This window comes from Toxorhynchites rutilus, chromosome 2 (assembly GCF_029784135.1).
Source record: "Toxorhynchites rutilus septentrionalis strain SRP chromosome 2, ASM2978413v1, whole genome shotgun sequence".
NCBI classification, from domain to species: Eukaryota; Metazoa; Arthropoda; class Insecta; order Diptera; family Culicidae; genus Toxorhynchites; species Toxorhynchites rutilus.
In genome coordinates, this window is record NC_073745.1 from 149,621,673 (window position 1) to 149,635,223 (window position 13,551).

Below are 13,551 nucleotides of genomic sequence, written 5' to 3' on the forward strand. Positions count from 1 at the left end.
ATTTCCCCTGGCTCCATGGTTTTGAAGTCTGTGTTAGGGAAACATCCATTCATTCCAGCGATCGTACCTCAATCGTTGCGCAATTATAACCAGGGTTGCCAATAATATTTTTCAAAAAACTGGAAGATTGCTCTTTAGAAAACTGGAAGAAAACTGGATCATGTAAAACCGTTTTATTTTAGAAAGATCGGCTTTAAAATAATTTTTTGCCCATTTCAATGATTGAGAAATATAATTTCCTTCGAAGCGTCGTGTAGTATTTATATGTAGTTCATTAAACGGCGAAATGAACAATTAATTAATCATATCATTCGAGTAGATCAAAATGTCGTTTCCCACTACCCGAACATTACTGTGAGACAATATTTGAGGATCTTTTCTTCTAGAACATCTAGTAAGTACGTTTTTTGGGTAAAACTTCAAAAATATCGTTGTTATTGCTTCGTGTCCATCATGTCATGTCATTCCCAGATTAATTGAGGTGCATGGGGTCATGGAATCTAACTCCAACATTCTGTTCTTTTTCTTCTAACGCGAATTTTGATTTCTGTAGTGTTTCTTTTGACCATATTCGTCGCTATCTCACGAATAATTTAGAGCATCATGCATCTAATAGGAGAGTTCAGATCATGCGTAATGTTAATGCTATTTAGAACTGAAAATCCTTTGAGAAACTAGTATCCCATTGATGTAAACGGAAACAAGATTACTTGGGTTTTATGTCCATATCAATCAAAGTCAATGGAACAAATTGACTCTATGCTCTTCTGAAATTTAGAATGATTTGGAATACCAATAAAATTTGATGGTTATATAAACTCAAAGGCAGCATAGCTCACAGGCTCTATGAACCTTTTTGGGTGAGATATTTTGCTATGAACATTGCCAGTCGTGATTAAAATTATAGTTCAAATCTGAACTTCAGAATATTTTGGAGAACCTACACCCAAAGTTAATTTTTAGCACATGTTCTGGCATTCCGATTTATTACATTAAATGAGCTGAAACAAAAATGTTCTACTCCCCAATACATATATATCATTTGTATAATATATATGCTAGAGCCAATATGAGGGAGCGAAACAAGAGACACATTTAAATGAAAGTATATGAAAGCTTTTCGTATAGTTTGTCAAATACACGGCCCAGACAGAGAAAGATATACACCCTTATTCTCATTTACGGCCGTATCCGTATATTGATTCGTCGGATACGATACGTCGTCAAAGAAAAAGCTATCCTCATTTACGGCCGTATTTCTGTGTACTAGATTTGTTTGGTAAACTGTTTTATCGACATCGATGAGAGATGTTTTTTTATTTTTTGACTTCTGTCTTGTTTTCATGTGAGATTCCTACATTGTGTACAGTTTTTGTCGAGAAAAAACGGAAATTCCCGGTTTTCTGAGTGATCCGCGAACATTTTACTGGGCGAATGTCGATTATGACCACGTTATTCGGGTTAATTCATAACAGCACGATTGATCCAATGTGACAACAAATCGATGATATGTGAATGGAATCCGCCGGATGATAAATGCATTAGCGTGGAAACACACTAGACGGCTCACCCGCGCGATTTTCGCAATGACAAGTCGCAGCAGGAACTTGAAGTAAAACACATTAAGCGGCTCTCGGCTTATTATATTTTAGACGGATGCAAGACGAGTCTATGATACAAGGTACAACTGTTTGGATAGTAAGCGGATGAGAGATGCGGTATATAAAGACAGAATGGTGGAAAACGGAAGAGGGGATGTTTACCTGAGCAAGAGGGAGAGAGAGAAGTTGATCACAAACGTCTAAAATATTGCATTTCTCGACAATTTGGATGGAATTCGAGTATCCGCAGCTACATGACCGCAGAATGATTTTCACGTATTGGCTCACCTGAGAGTACATTTCTTATTGCCTTGCTTTATTTACACCTATCAAAAGCGCATAAACACTAATACTCCCACAAAACCGTTGCGGCGCATCATCTCCATCGACCCACCGCAGCGTATGAGGAACCTTACAACAGTGATATTGGAACCGCACACACCCGCCCCGCCTTATGTGTTTTATCTCATTCACATTTCATTATCGAGGCCCCGCGGCGATCTGTCATTGCAAAATCCGCGCGGGAGAGCCGTCCAGTGTGTTCTTACGCTTAGTGTAGTCGCGTGAAATTCATGTCAGCTTGCGTGTGTAACTGCATGCGACTTTTATTATATCAAAATTGAAGCAGGCAGGTCGGAGCACTAGAGGTGTGAAACGGCCAATTGCACATGTTCACAATAATAACATTCTTTTCCCTCCCTCAGCACTGGCACATTCACCCTTGAACGAAAGCTCCATCCGTTCGGAACCATTCGGCAGCGATTTTCTCGAATGTCAACCTGAAGGAAGTAAATCATATGTGCTCACTTAATGTCGGAACGTATCAGGACAGTTCGGCTCTTGGAACCGAATATTCAGTTATTCTTGGTACAATTAATGAAATTCAAAAGCTGCACATTCGAACGGTACAAATAGGAACAGGAAGCTTCTCAATAGTTTGGTGTTATAACGGTGCGAATGGATCTTCAGGACTCGAGTGGTCTGACTCCTTCGAGACAGAGCACGTGACTCAGACGACAAATGTAACTTACTCGAGCAGCATGGCAATGCTTAAGCCAGGAGCCAGCAGTGCCGAGTTTGGTCAAGAAGTTGAAATTCACAATCTACTTATCATCGATCAGAATACGTTCGAGTTGCTACATGCACATCAATTCATGCAAACGGAGTATACTATGTCACTGATTTCGGCGAAGTTGGGTAACGACTCGGATACTTATTGCATCGTCGGCACAGCACTGGTACATCAAGCGGAACCGGAACCCAAAGTAGGAAGGATTATAATCTATCACTACGCAGATGGAGACATCACTCAAGTTAGCGAGAAGGGAATCAAGGGCGCGTGCTATTCTCTCATTGAGTTTAACCGTCGTGTATTAGCTAGCATCAATTCAACTGTACGATTGTAACCATTTGATTAACGTGTTGGCATTATATTGTAAAACCAAGGGTAAACAAGATTAATAACTTGGATTCCTCAGAGTAATGGTTTTTTTTACAGGCGACTTCATTTTGGTGGGTGATTTGATGCGATCTGTCACGCTGGAGGTAATTTTGAGGAGATCGCTCGCGACTATTAACCAAATTGGATGACAGTGATTTCCTCGGGCGGATAACAGAACAATCTATTTGTTTGCCTAAAAGATGTAAGTATGATTTCCGTAGCTCTGTTTATAATACGAACAATTTTTGTTTTTATTTGAAGGGCCGCAGCAACGGACGACGAACGATAGCAAGTACCAAAGGTTGCTCAATGCGATCTCGGTGATATGGTCAATGTATTCCGCCACGGTTCGCTCGTGATGCAAAACTTTGGTGAGCAAACGACGGCGACAACGGGTTGTGTGCTATTTGGCATAGTCAGCGATGCAATTGGTCTGGTCACACAAATACCACCCGATTATTATGAATTATGAATTTCTTCGAATATTACAGGGAAATTTTACTGACACAATCAAATCTGTTGAAAATTGCAGATCGACGTGGATGGAACTAAGAAGGAAGCGGCCGTACATGATATAATCAAGATTATAGAAGACCTAACATGGATACATCAGGATGTCCAGTGTTGATCATTATTATTGAATGGATGCTATCAGTTGTTTTCTGGTTGAAAAACAGGAAGTGGGTTATATCTATGGTATAACCGCAAGGGTGACGTAGGACTATCGTTGATTTAGAGATCATTTGTTTGAAGTTGAATCTGAATTCATTCTGAATGAATGAATATTTGGAGAACTTCGAAAACGAGAGCGTTACGTTGGAGCCACAAGGTTTTATGCATCCAATATTGGATACGGAAATATCCTACTGATGGGGAAGAATAATCTTCAGAAGCTATCCTGTTAATTGCGATTGATTGAAAAATCACAAAACCAAATGTATTTGGTCACAGTGTTTCATGGATAGAAAACATTAAAATAAACTCTTTCACATGAATGTAATTTTAAATTCCCAGAGGAACTGGCAGATTATTTTCAGTAACGATTAGATATTTCCACATTTTCCTCGATACTGGAAGCCCACCAGTGGTTAATGCTAACTCGATAACCATCTGTTAATAGCACTTGATTGAAACATATTTGGTCACAGTGTTACATGGATAGAAAACATTCAATTAAACTCTTTCACATGAATATATTTTGAAAATTCCCAGAGGAACTGGCAGATTATTTTCAGTAACGATTAGTTATTTCCACATTTTCCTCGATACTGGAAGCCCACCAGTGGTTAATGCCAACTCGATAACCACCTGTTAATAGCACATGATTGAAATATATTTGGTCACAGTGTTACATGGATAGAAAACATTCAATTAAACTCTTTCACATGAATATATTTTGAAAATTCCCAGAGGAACTGGCAGATTATTTTCCAGCAATGATTAGATCTTTCCGGAACTTTCCCGATGCTGAATGGCATCCTAACGGAAAGAGTTCTGCGCGTGTATGTGTCGATGCTTCGCCGTCCACCTCCTCCAGCACGTTAGGCAACGATGTTGTCTTGTCGATGTCCTCACGAAAAATGAATGTGTCTCACCACCAGCATATCGCTTAAGTATGCTTTTTGTGTGTGATTGAATAGAGAGAAGGCGTGGTTTACGATGGCAATTTGGAAGGCAAACTAGAGGGGAATGAACTCTCTGAGCTCGGAACTTTCGGCGACTGAGCAATAATCGATTGCGGGCGCATACAATATTGGATACGGAAATATCCTACTGTTGGAGAAGAATAATCTTCTGAAGCTATCCTGTTAATTGCGATTGATTGAAAAACCACAAAACCAAATGTATTTGGTCACAGTGTTACATGGATAGAAAACATTCAATTAAACTCTTTCACATGAATATATTTTGAAAATTCCCAAAGGAACTGGCAGATTATTTTCAGTAACGATTAGATATTTCCACATTTTCCTCGATACTGGAAGCCCACCAGTAGTTAATGCCAACTCGATAACCACCTGTTAATAGCACTTGATTGAAACATATTTGGTCACAGTGTAACATGGATAGAAAACATTCAATTAAACTCTTTCACATGAATATATTTTGAAAATTCCCAGAGGAACTGGCAGATTATTTTCCAGCAATGATTAGATCTTTCCGGAACTTTCCCGATGCTGAATGGCATCCTAACGGAAAGAGTTCTGCGCGTGTATGTGTCGATCCTTCACCGTCCACCTCCTCCAGCACGTTAGGCAACGATGTTGTCTTATCGATGTCCTCACGAAAAATGAATGTGTCTCACCACCAGAATATCGCTTAAGTATGCTTTTTGTGTGTGATTGAATCGAGAGAAGGTGTGGTTTACGATGGCAATTTGGAAGGCAAACTAGAGGGCAATGAACTCTCTGAGCTCGGAACTTTCGGCGACTGAGCAATAATCGATTGCGGGCGCATACAATATTGGATACGGAAATATCCTACTGATGGGGAAGAATAATCTTCTGAAGCTATCCTGTTAATTGCGATTGATTGAAAAACCACAAAACCAAATGTATTTGGTCACAGTGTTACATGGATAGAAAACATTCAATTAAACTCTTTCACATGAATATATTTTGAAAATTCCCAAAGGAACTGGCAGATTATTTTCAGTAACGATTAGATATTTCCACATTTTCCTCGATACTGGAAGCCCACCAGTGGTTAATGCCAACTCGATAACCACCTGTTAATAGCACTTGATTGAAACATATTTGGTCACAGTGTAACATGGATAGAAAACATTCAATTAAACTCTTTCACATGAATATATTTTGAAAATTCCCAGAGGAACTGGCAGATTATTTTCCAGCAATGATTAGATCTTTCCGGAACTTTCCCGATGCTGAATGGCATCCTAACGGAAAGAGTTCTGCGCGTGTATGTGGCGATCCTTCACCGTCCACCTCCTCCAGCACGTTAGGCAACGATGTTGTCTTGTCGATGTCCTCACGAAAAATGAATGTGTCTCACCACCAGAATATCGCTTAAGTATGCTTTTTGTGTGTGATTGAATCGAGAGAAGGTGTGGTTTACGATGGCAATTTGGAAGGCAAACTAGAGGGGAATGAACTCTCTGAGCTCGGAACTTCCGGCGACTGAGCAATAATCGATTGCGGGCGCATACAATATTGGATACGGAAATATCCTACTGATGGGGAAGAATAATCTTCTGAAGCTATCCTGTTAATTGCGATTGATTGAAAAACCACAAAACCAAATGTATTTGGTCACAGTGTTACATGGATAGAAAACATTCAATTAAACTCTTTCACATGAATATATTTTGAAAATTCCCAAAGGAACTGGCAGATTATTTTCAGTAACGATTAGATATTTCCACATTTTCCTCGATACTGGAAGCCCACCAGTGGTTAATGCCAACTCGATAACCACCTGTTAATAGCACTTGATTGAAACATATTTGGTCACAGTGTAACATGGATAGAAAACATTCAATTAAACTCTTTCACATGAATATATTTTGAAAATTCCCAGAGGAACTGGCAGATTATTTTCCAGCAATGATTAGATCTTTCCGGAACTTTCCCGATGCTGAATGGCATCCTAACGGAAAGAGTTCTGCGCGTGTATGTGTCGATCCTTCGCCGTCCACCTCCTCCAGCACGTTAGGCAACGATGTTGTCTTGTCGATGTCCTCACGAAAAATGAATGTGTCTCACCACCAGAATATCGCTTAAGTATGCTTTTTGTGTGTGATTGAATCGAGAGAAGGTGTGGTTTACGATGGCAATTTGGAAGGCAAACTAGAGGGGAATGAACTCTCTGAGCTCGGAACTTTCGGCGACTGAGCAATAATCGATTGCGGGCGCATACAATATTGGATACGGAAATATCCTACTGATGGGGAAGAATAATCTTCTGAAGCTATCCTGTTAATTGCGATTGTTTGAAAAACCACAAAACCAAATGTATTTGGTCACAGTGTTACATTGATAGAAAACATTCAATTAAACTCTTTCACATGAATATATTTTGAAAATTCCCAAAGGAACTGGCAGATTATTTTCAGTAACGATTAGTTATTTCCACATTTTCCTCGATACTGGAAGCCCACCAGTGGTTAATGCCAACTCGATAACCACCTGTTAATAGCACTTGATTGAAACATATTTGGTCACAGTGTTACATGGATAGAAAACATTCAATTAAACTCTTTCACATGAATATATTTTGAAAATTCCCAAAGGAACTGGCAGATTATTTTCAGTAACGATTAGATATTTCCACATTTTCCTCGATACTGGAAGCCCACCAGTGGTTAATGTCAACTCGATAACCACCTGTTAATAGCCGCGAGTGTATGTGTGTGTAGCGATGTCTTCCCAGGGAACCGTTTGTGGCATCACTCTCCTCCTGATAGATTCCCTTCTGGCCTAGGGTGCACAAACAGGCTCTTGGTGACACCGTTCATCCGCGCTTTCATGATAAATAAAGAGCTTCACCGCAACAGCGACAACATGCTCCAATCGCTGTTCAATTAGAACTGAGTGGATTTCCGAGCGCCGCTCGCTTATATACCGATTGGTGATTTCAATAGCCTGTTTTGAAAGCAATTTTAAGACTATTGAAACAAGTTTTTGGATCAAAAAGTAACAAGTATATAACGCGTAGACATTTTATCTTTCGAATGAAGTGTTTATCATACCATTTCGTTCAGTTGTTTAGGAGCTATTAACGCTCAAAATCTCGGTCTCCGGCGTAACGCTTTCGTTTTCGAAACTTTGATTTTACACCCCGGTATAGAAATGAAAGACGTAGTCCTACGTCAAAAACGAGAAGTTACAATTTTTTCTAAAAAAGTTGATTAATAAATCAACTCATTCAAAGAGATGTTCGAACTAGCTGCTGGACGAAGATCGAGCAAGCTTATGAATTTCAGCAATGGTCGCGAAAAATAATTTCATGTTTGTAGGGTAATAAGGAAATTTCAGTGAACGTATTGTTTGCTACACATTATTTTAATTCGAATAGTCATGAATATTGTATTGGAGGAATATTAAAATATGTTATGGGATACAATTTATATTTCATTCAAAGTGATCAGGTATACCTATAAGGTTGGATATTTCCTAGCGTTCGTATTTTCTCATCGGACTTGACACTTTCAAGTGTCAAATCATATTCTGAAGAAATGTCGACCCTACGAATTAATAAATAAGTTAGTGATCTTGGAATGCGTTCATATTACTTATTCTTATTCGACAGCTTCTTTCGCTCAAGCTGATCCTGCAGCGCGATGCCTTTCTTGAACTCTTCCTCAAGCGAACGTATTATGCCACCACCACCGTGGCTTTCATCACTGAGCAGAACTGAAAGACCAGTTGTACCCGCAGATGACAACAGGAAAATGTTGCTGCTGTTGGTGCAACTGAAGCTGGTGGTGGTTTCCCACTAAAGCATATGTGGATTGGAATGGGCGACAATTTGGGCGAATAGGTGCCACCACTATCGTCCGGACCCTCCTGAGACTAACGCTTACTATCGAAACCTCCATCACTTGTGTTGTATCCAGAATCGAAGTGAGCACGTCTGTTCCGGGTACCGTCCAACAGGCTACCGGATGAATTTTTCGACGAGCGCCGACCTCCGTAAGGCAGTTTTTAGGCAATATACAAGATGCTAACGCTTGGTTTTGCAGAAAATATTTAGCGACTGTAGTGTCAAAAAATAACAAAGCGAAAAAAAATTAACATTCGTTTCTATAATTTACAATCGTCTTATAATAATAAACTTGATGGGAAAACCTAACGACAAATCAATCGGTGCAATTTTGCAGAATATAAATTAGATAGTGAGAATGTGTATCGAAATTCCGCTTGCATAAAAAATATAACAATGATGGAACGCAGCACGTTATTAAGAAAAACCACAAACATATAAAAATACAATCATGAGGAACGGTACTATATAGTACAAAACATCATTAAATTTGAATGTTGCAAAATATAACCATTTCCGCACTGGTAAATGCATTGTAAGAATCCAGTTCTCTCGTAACATGTAAGAATTGATCTGTAGAATTCGATGTTTCCTAAGAAGTTCTAGTGCTCATGGGACCACGTTTCTGTTGACACAATTTTTGCGTGACGGAGAGTAGTTGCTCCTGCAGTCGGCTTTGCAGAGAAATATGTACCATTAGGATATTTGTCACCGGCCGGTAAGCAGTTTGACTAAGAACCAAAAAACTTCGTTGCATGTTTAGACGAATCGATTGTACGAATTGCTGTACAACTGTATCTGGTTCACCGTTGTTAATCAAAGCAGTAGCGGCAGCAATTCGACTGTTCTGATCACAAAGCGCCTTGCGTTGATTCTGCAGTTTTTTACGGCGTAAAGCGTTCTGCATTATGGATTGGGTACTGAAGCTCACGTTGGGATGGATAACGCGGCTGTTGGGTTGATTTGTGCTGTTGTTGCATTTGTGCTGTTGTTGCATTTTTGGTGGATCAGTTGCATTCTCAACGTTGTTTTTTATGAGCATTCGGCGACTAATCGATTGGCGAGGCCTTGATTGAAGTATCTTCATCGAATCCACGAAGTTCGATTGTGCCCAGGCGAGTATGTCCTGCCGACACCCATTATGGCTCTTCCTCGTTTGCTGTATCTTGGTGTCGTTGTTCATCTGCACTTATGAAGTTTTTCACAGTAACATGTTGGTTCCGGTTGCTGAACTCGTAATTGCGACGGAACCTTGCTGCAAATTTTTACACATAGAGTCATCTACTGCTACCGGACGGCGGTTGCATAGCAGGGATTTTTTCAATGCCAATAGCTTACTAGTCGTCGAATGGGGCGGATACACACGTGTTGCATGTCCGATAGTATGATAGCCGGCAATCCGCAATTTGGAATAGCCGGATCTTATTCCTCTAGCGTAAGATTATCTGCGTTCAACAATTTCGAACAATCATATTATTCAGAGTACAAATCGTCCGGACATGTTTTAAGAAATCTTACCAGTTTTATATCTCGTTTTTATTAAGCTGTACAAATCAAAACCACACAAATAAACTCAAACGTTCAGATAACTCTGTATCATAAATTAAACACGTTCGATACATAAACACCTCCTGACTGTCAACGATGTCGATAATGTAGTACACCAATAACGTAAACTGTTTTATCGACGGCAGATATTTTTCTTGTTTACACTTCTGTTCTGTTTTGATTTGAGATTCGTAGTCTTCAAGTTTTCAAGAGAATCATAAGGTGTTTTTTAAATTAACGCAAATGCACTCGCGTGTCGCGACTTATTGTGCTATTCACCAAGATCTGAAGGGACGACACATCAAAACTCACGAAATAAATTTGAAGGATAGAACTTTCTTAAAATCGCCTGGAAACAGTATAACGTTGAGATAGAAGCAACGATGTTGATCCCGATGCCAACTCCACTTGGGGGACTAATTGTTATTGGATAAGAATCGGTAGTATACCACGATGACGATTGAAGCAGGCAAGTTGGTGCACAAAAGGTATGGAACGACCAATTGCCCATGTTCACAATAATAACATTATTTTCCCTTAACACTGCCACACTAGATTATGATGTAACATGTCTGAACATCTCTCCCTTGGACGAAAGCTCCAGCCGTTCGGAACTGGTTGCCCTTAATTATTGTGTGTCCTCGGAGACGGTTATATGTTTTACTTCGTCATGAAGAAAAATACAGACCAACACACCAAAAAAGTAACGATTGGAACCCAGCCGACAATTCTGAAAACGTACCGGTATTTACCTGTTCGGATCGCCCAAATGTTATTTACAGCTCTAACCACAAGCTAGTTTTCTCGAATGTCAACCTGAAGGAAATAAATCGTATGTGCTCACTTAATGCCGAAGCGTATCAGGACAGTTTGGCTCTTGCAATCAAAAATTCGGTTATTCTTGGTACAATTGATGAGATTTAAAGTTGCACATTCGAACGGTAACATGGTGAGGCGCCACGTCATACCGCATATCAGGAAGTTTCTCAAGCATTCGATGTTATAACGGTGCGAATGCAACTTCAGGACTCGAGTGGTCTGACTCCTTCGAGGCAGAGCGCGTCAACTCAGACGACAAATGTAACTTACTCGAGCAACATGGTACTGCTCAAGCCAGGAGCCAGCAGTGCCGAGTTTGGTCAAGAAGTTGAAATTGCACATCAATTCATGCAAACGAAGTATACTATGTCATTGATTTCGGAGAAGTTAACGACTCGAATGCATCGTCGTCACAGCACTGGTGTATCAAGCGGAACCGGAACACAAAGTAGGAAGGATTATCATCTATCACTACGCGGATGGAACCCTCACTCAAGTTAGCGAGAAGGGAATCAAGAGCGCGTGCTATTCTTTCATTAAGTTCAATAGCCGTGTATTGGCTAGCATCAATTCAACCGAACGATTGTATGAGTGGACTGATGATAAGGATTTGCGTATTGAATGTAATCATTTCAATAACGTGTTGGATTTTATTGTAAAACCAAGGATAAACTAGATTAATGCAATCACTTGGTTTCCTCAGATTAACAGTTTTTTTTAACAGGCGATTTCATTTTGGTGGGTGATTTGATTCGATTTGTCACGCTAGATAATTTTGAGGAGATCGCTCACGACTATCAACCAAATTGGATGCCAGCAGTAGAAATATTAGATGACAATGCCTTCCTCGGGAGGATATCAGAACAATCTATTTGTTTGCTAGTAGTAAATAGGGTTTCCGTAGCTCTGTTTATCATACGAACAATTTTTGTATTAATTTGAAGGGCCACAACAACGGACGACGTACGACAGCAAATGCTCAATTGTTTGTTTCTTTGTTTTTAAGAGGCTTTAAACTTTGCAGTTCATTCGCCTCTAGATGCTCAATTCCATCTCGGTAATATAATGAATATATTCCGCCACGGTTCGCTCGTGATGCAAAACATTGGTGAGCGTACGACGCCAACAACGGGCTGTTTGTTATTTTGGTCAGCTATCGGTCTGGTCACACGAATACCACCTGATTATGAATTATGAATTTCTTTCTTCGAAAGATACAAGAAAGTTTGACTGACACAATCAAATCTGTTGGTAAGATTGATTATTCGTATTGGCATAGTTATCATACCGAAATGAAAACGGAACGTTGCGGGGGATTTATTGATGGAGACCTTGTAGAAGCTTTTTAGATTTAAGTCGGGAAAAAATGTACGATGCATTTGTATTGCAGATCGACGTGGATGAAACTAAGAAGGAAGTGGCCGAAGGTGATATAATCAATATTGTAGAAGACCTAACAAGAATACATTAGGATGTTCAGTGTTGATCATTATTATTCAATCGATGCTATCAGTTGTTTTCTGACACAAATGCTGGGAAAGCGAGATAATACACATTTTTCTAACAAAGTTTATTAATAATTCAACTCATTAAGAGAGAGTGATTGACAATAGAACCAGATCGAGCTAAGATCAAGAATTTCAGCAGTCCTCGCGAAAAATTATTTCATGTTTATTGGATAATAAAGAAACACCAGTGAATGTACAAAGTTCGTACAACATCTCGTTATTTTGATTCGAATAGTCATGCACGGCGTATTTCTCAAAACTATTTAAGAGTTTTATCAAAACTTTATTACTTTTTGAATAAGAAGCATGGAATATTCAGGTGTAACGCGACATGCGTAGGGGGATGTTAGTGTTGGTGCTGTAATTGGAGTAATGAAAGATGTTATGACATACAATTTGAATGAAATGTAGTGGTATACCTATAAGGTTGGATATTTCCTAACGTTCACATCTTTCCATCGGACACTACCAAGTGTCAAATCACCTTCTGGAGAAATGTCGGTCCTGTGAATGAACGAATAGGTTAGTTGACTTCGAACTCTTCCGAATGCGATCATATTACTTATTCGACTGCTTCTTTCGTTCGTGCTGATCCTGCAGCGGGGTGCGGGCTCCCCAAGCGAACCTACATTAGAACGACCAGCTGTAGCTCTTGCTGCTGTTGGTGCAACTGAAGTTGGTGGTGGTTTCCCACTGAAGCCTGTATGCATTGGAATGGGCGACCATTTGGGCGAATAGGGACCAATACTATCGTGCGGATCCTCCTGGGACCAACGCTTACAATCGAAACTTCCATCGCTTGTGCTGTATCCAGAATCGAAGTGACCTCGTTGGCTCTGGGTACCATCCAACAACCTTCCGGATGAATTTTTCGACGAGAGCGCCGACCTCCGTAGTAGTAGTAGTAGTCGATTTCTCCTTTTTGGCTGCCGCTGTTTCTAGATACTTGAACACGAGACTCGAGCAAAGCTAGGGGTAAAAGTTTCACATGAGAATAATTGAAACAGTTTTTAGGCAATATATGAGATGCTGACGCTTGCTGGTGGTGAGGTTAAACAACGGCTTTTCCAGAAAATATTTAGCGATTGCAGTCTAAAAAAAATAACAAAGAGAAAAGAACGAACATTCG

The 13,551-nt window shown here is 39.8% G+C and overlaps 1 protein-coding gene, 1 long non-coding RNA gene and 1 pseudogene across 3 annotated transcripts; 2 read left to right on the top strand and 1 right to left on the bottom strand.

Annotated features, from left to right (window-relative positions):
- Positions 1-2,964: 2,964 nt before the first annotated feature.
- On the top strand, positions 2,965-3,647 carry LOC129769632 (uncharacterized). Its single transcript, XR_008741927.1, has 4 exons — positions 2,965-3,048; positions 3,100-3,244; positions 3,304-3,473; positions 3,534-3,647. It is a non-coding gene; the product is annotated as an uncharacterized LOC129769632 (long non-coding RNA).
- Positions 3,648-9,103: 5,456 nt separating this feature from the next.
- LOC129769629 (uncharacterized) lies at positions 9,104-10,167 on the bottom strand. 2 transcript variants are annotated; one of them, XM_055772011.1, is made up of 3 exons: positions 10,066-10,167; positions 9,886-9,992; positions 9,104-9,802 (listed from the first exon to the last, which is right to left on the bottom strand). In XM_055772011.1, exon 3 carries the CDS (start codon positions 9,728-9,730, stop codon positions 9,140-9,142), a length of 591 nt encoding a protein of 196 aa, XP_055627986.1. In that variant the 5' UTR covers positions 9,731-9,802; positions 9,886-9,992; positions 10,066-10,167; the 3' UTR covers positions 9,104-9,139. The 2 variants fall into 2 exon arrangements, with proteins under 2 accessions (XP_055627986.1, XP_055627985.1); XM_055772010.1 differs by having other exon boundaries at positions 9,104-9,992.
- A 381-nt stretch (positions 10,168-10,548) lies between these two features.
- LOC129766228 (DNA damage-binding protein 1-like) lies at positions 10,549-12,786 on the top strand (annotated as a pseudogene).
- Positions 12,787-13,551: the final 765 nt, after the last annotated feature.

What these genes read in the sequence shown, in the direction of transcription:
- LOC129769629 (XM_055772011.1), bottom strand. Translation starts at nt 9,730, where the DNA reads ATGAACAACGACACCAAGATACAGCAAACGAGGAAGAGCCATAATGGG.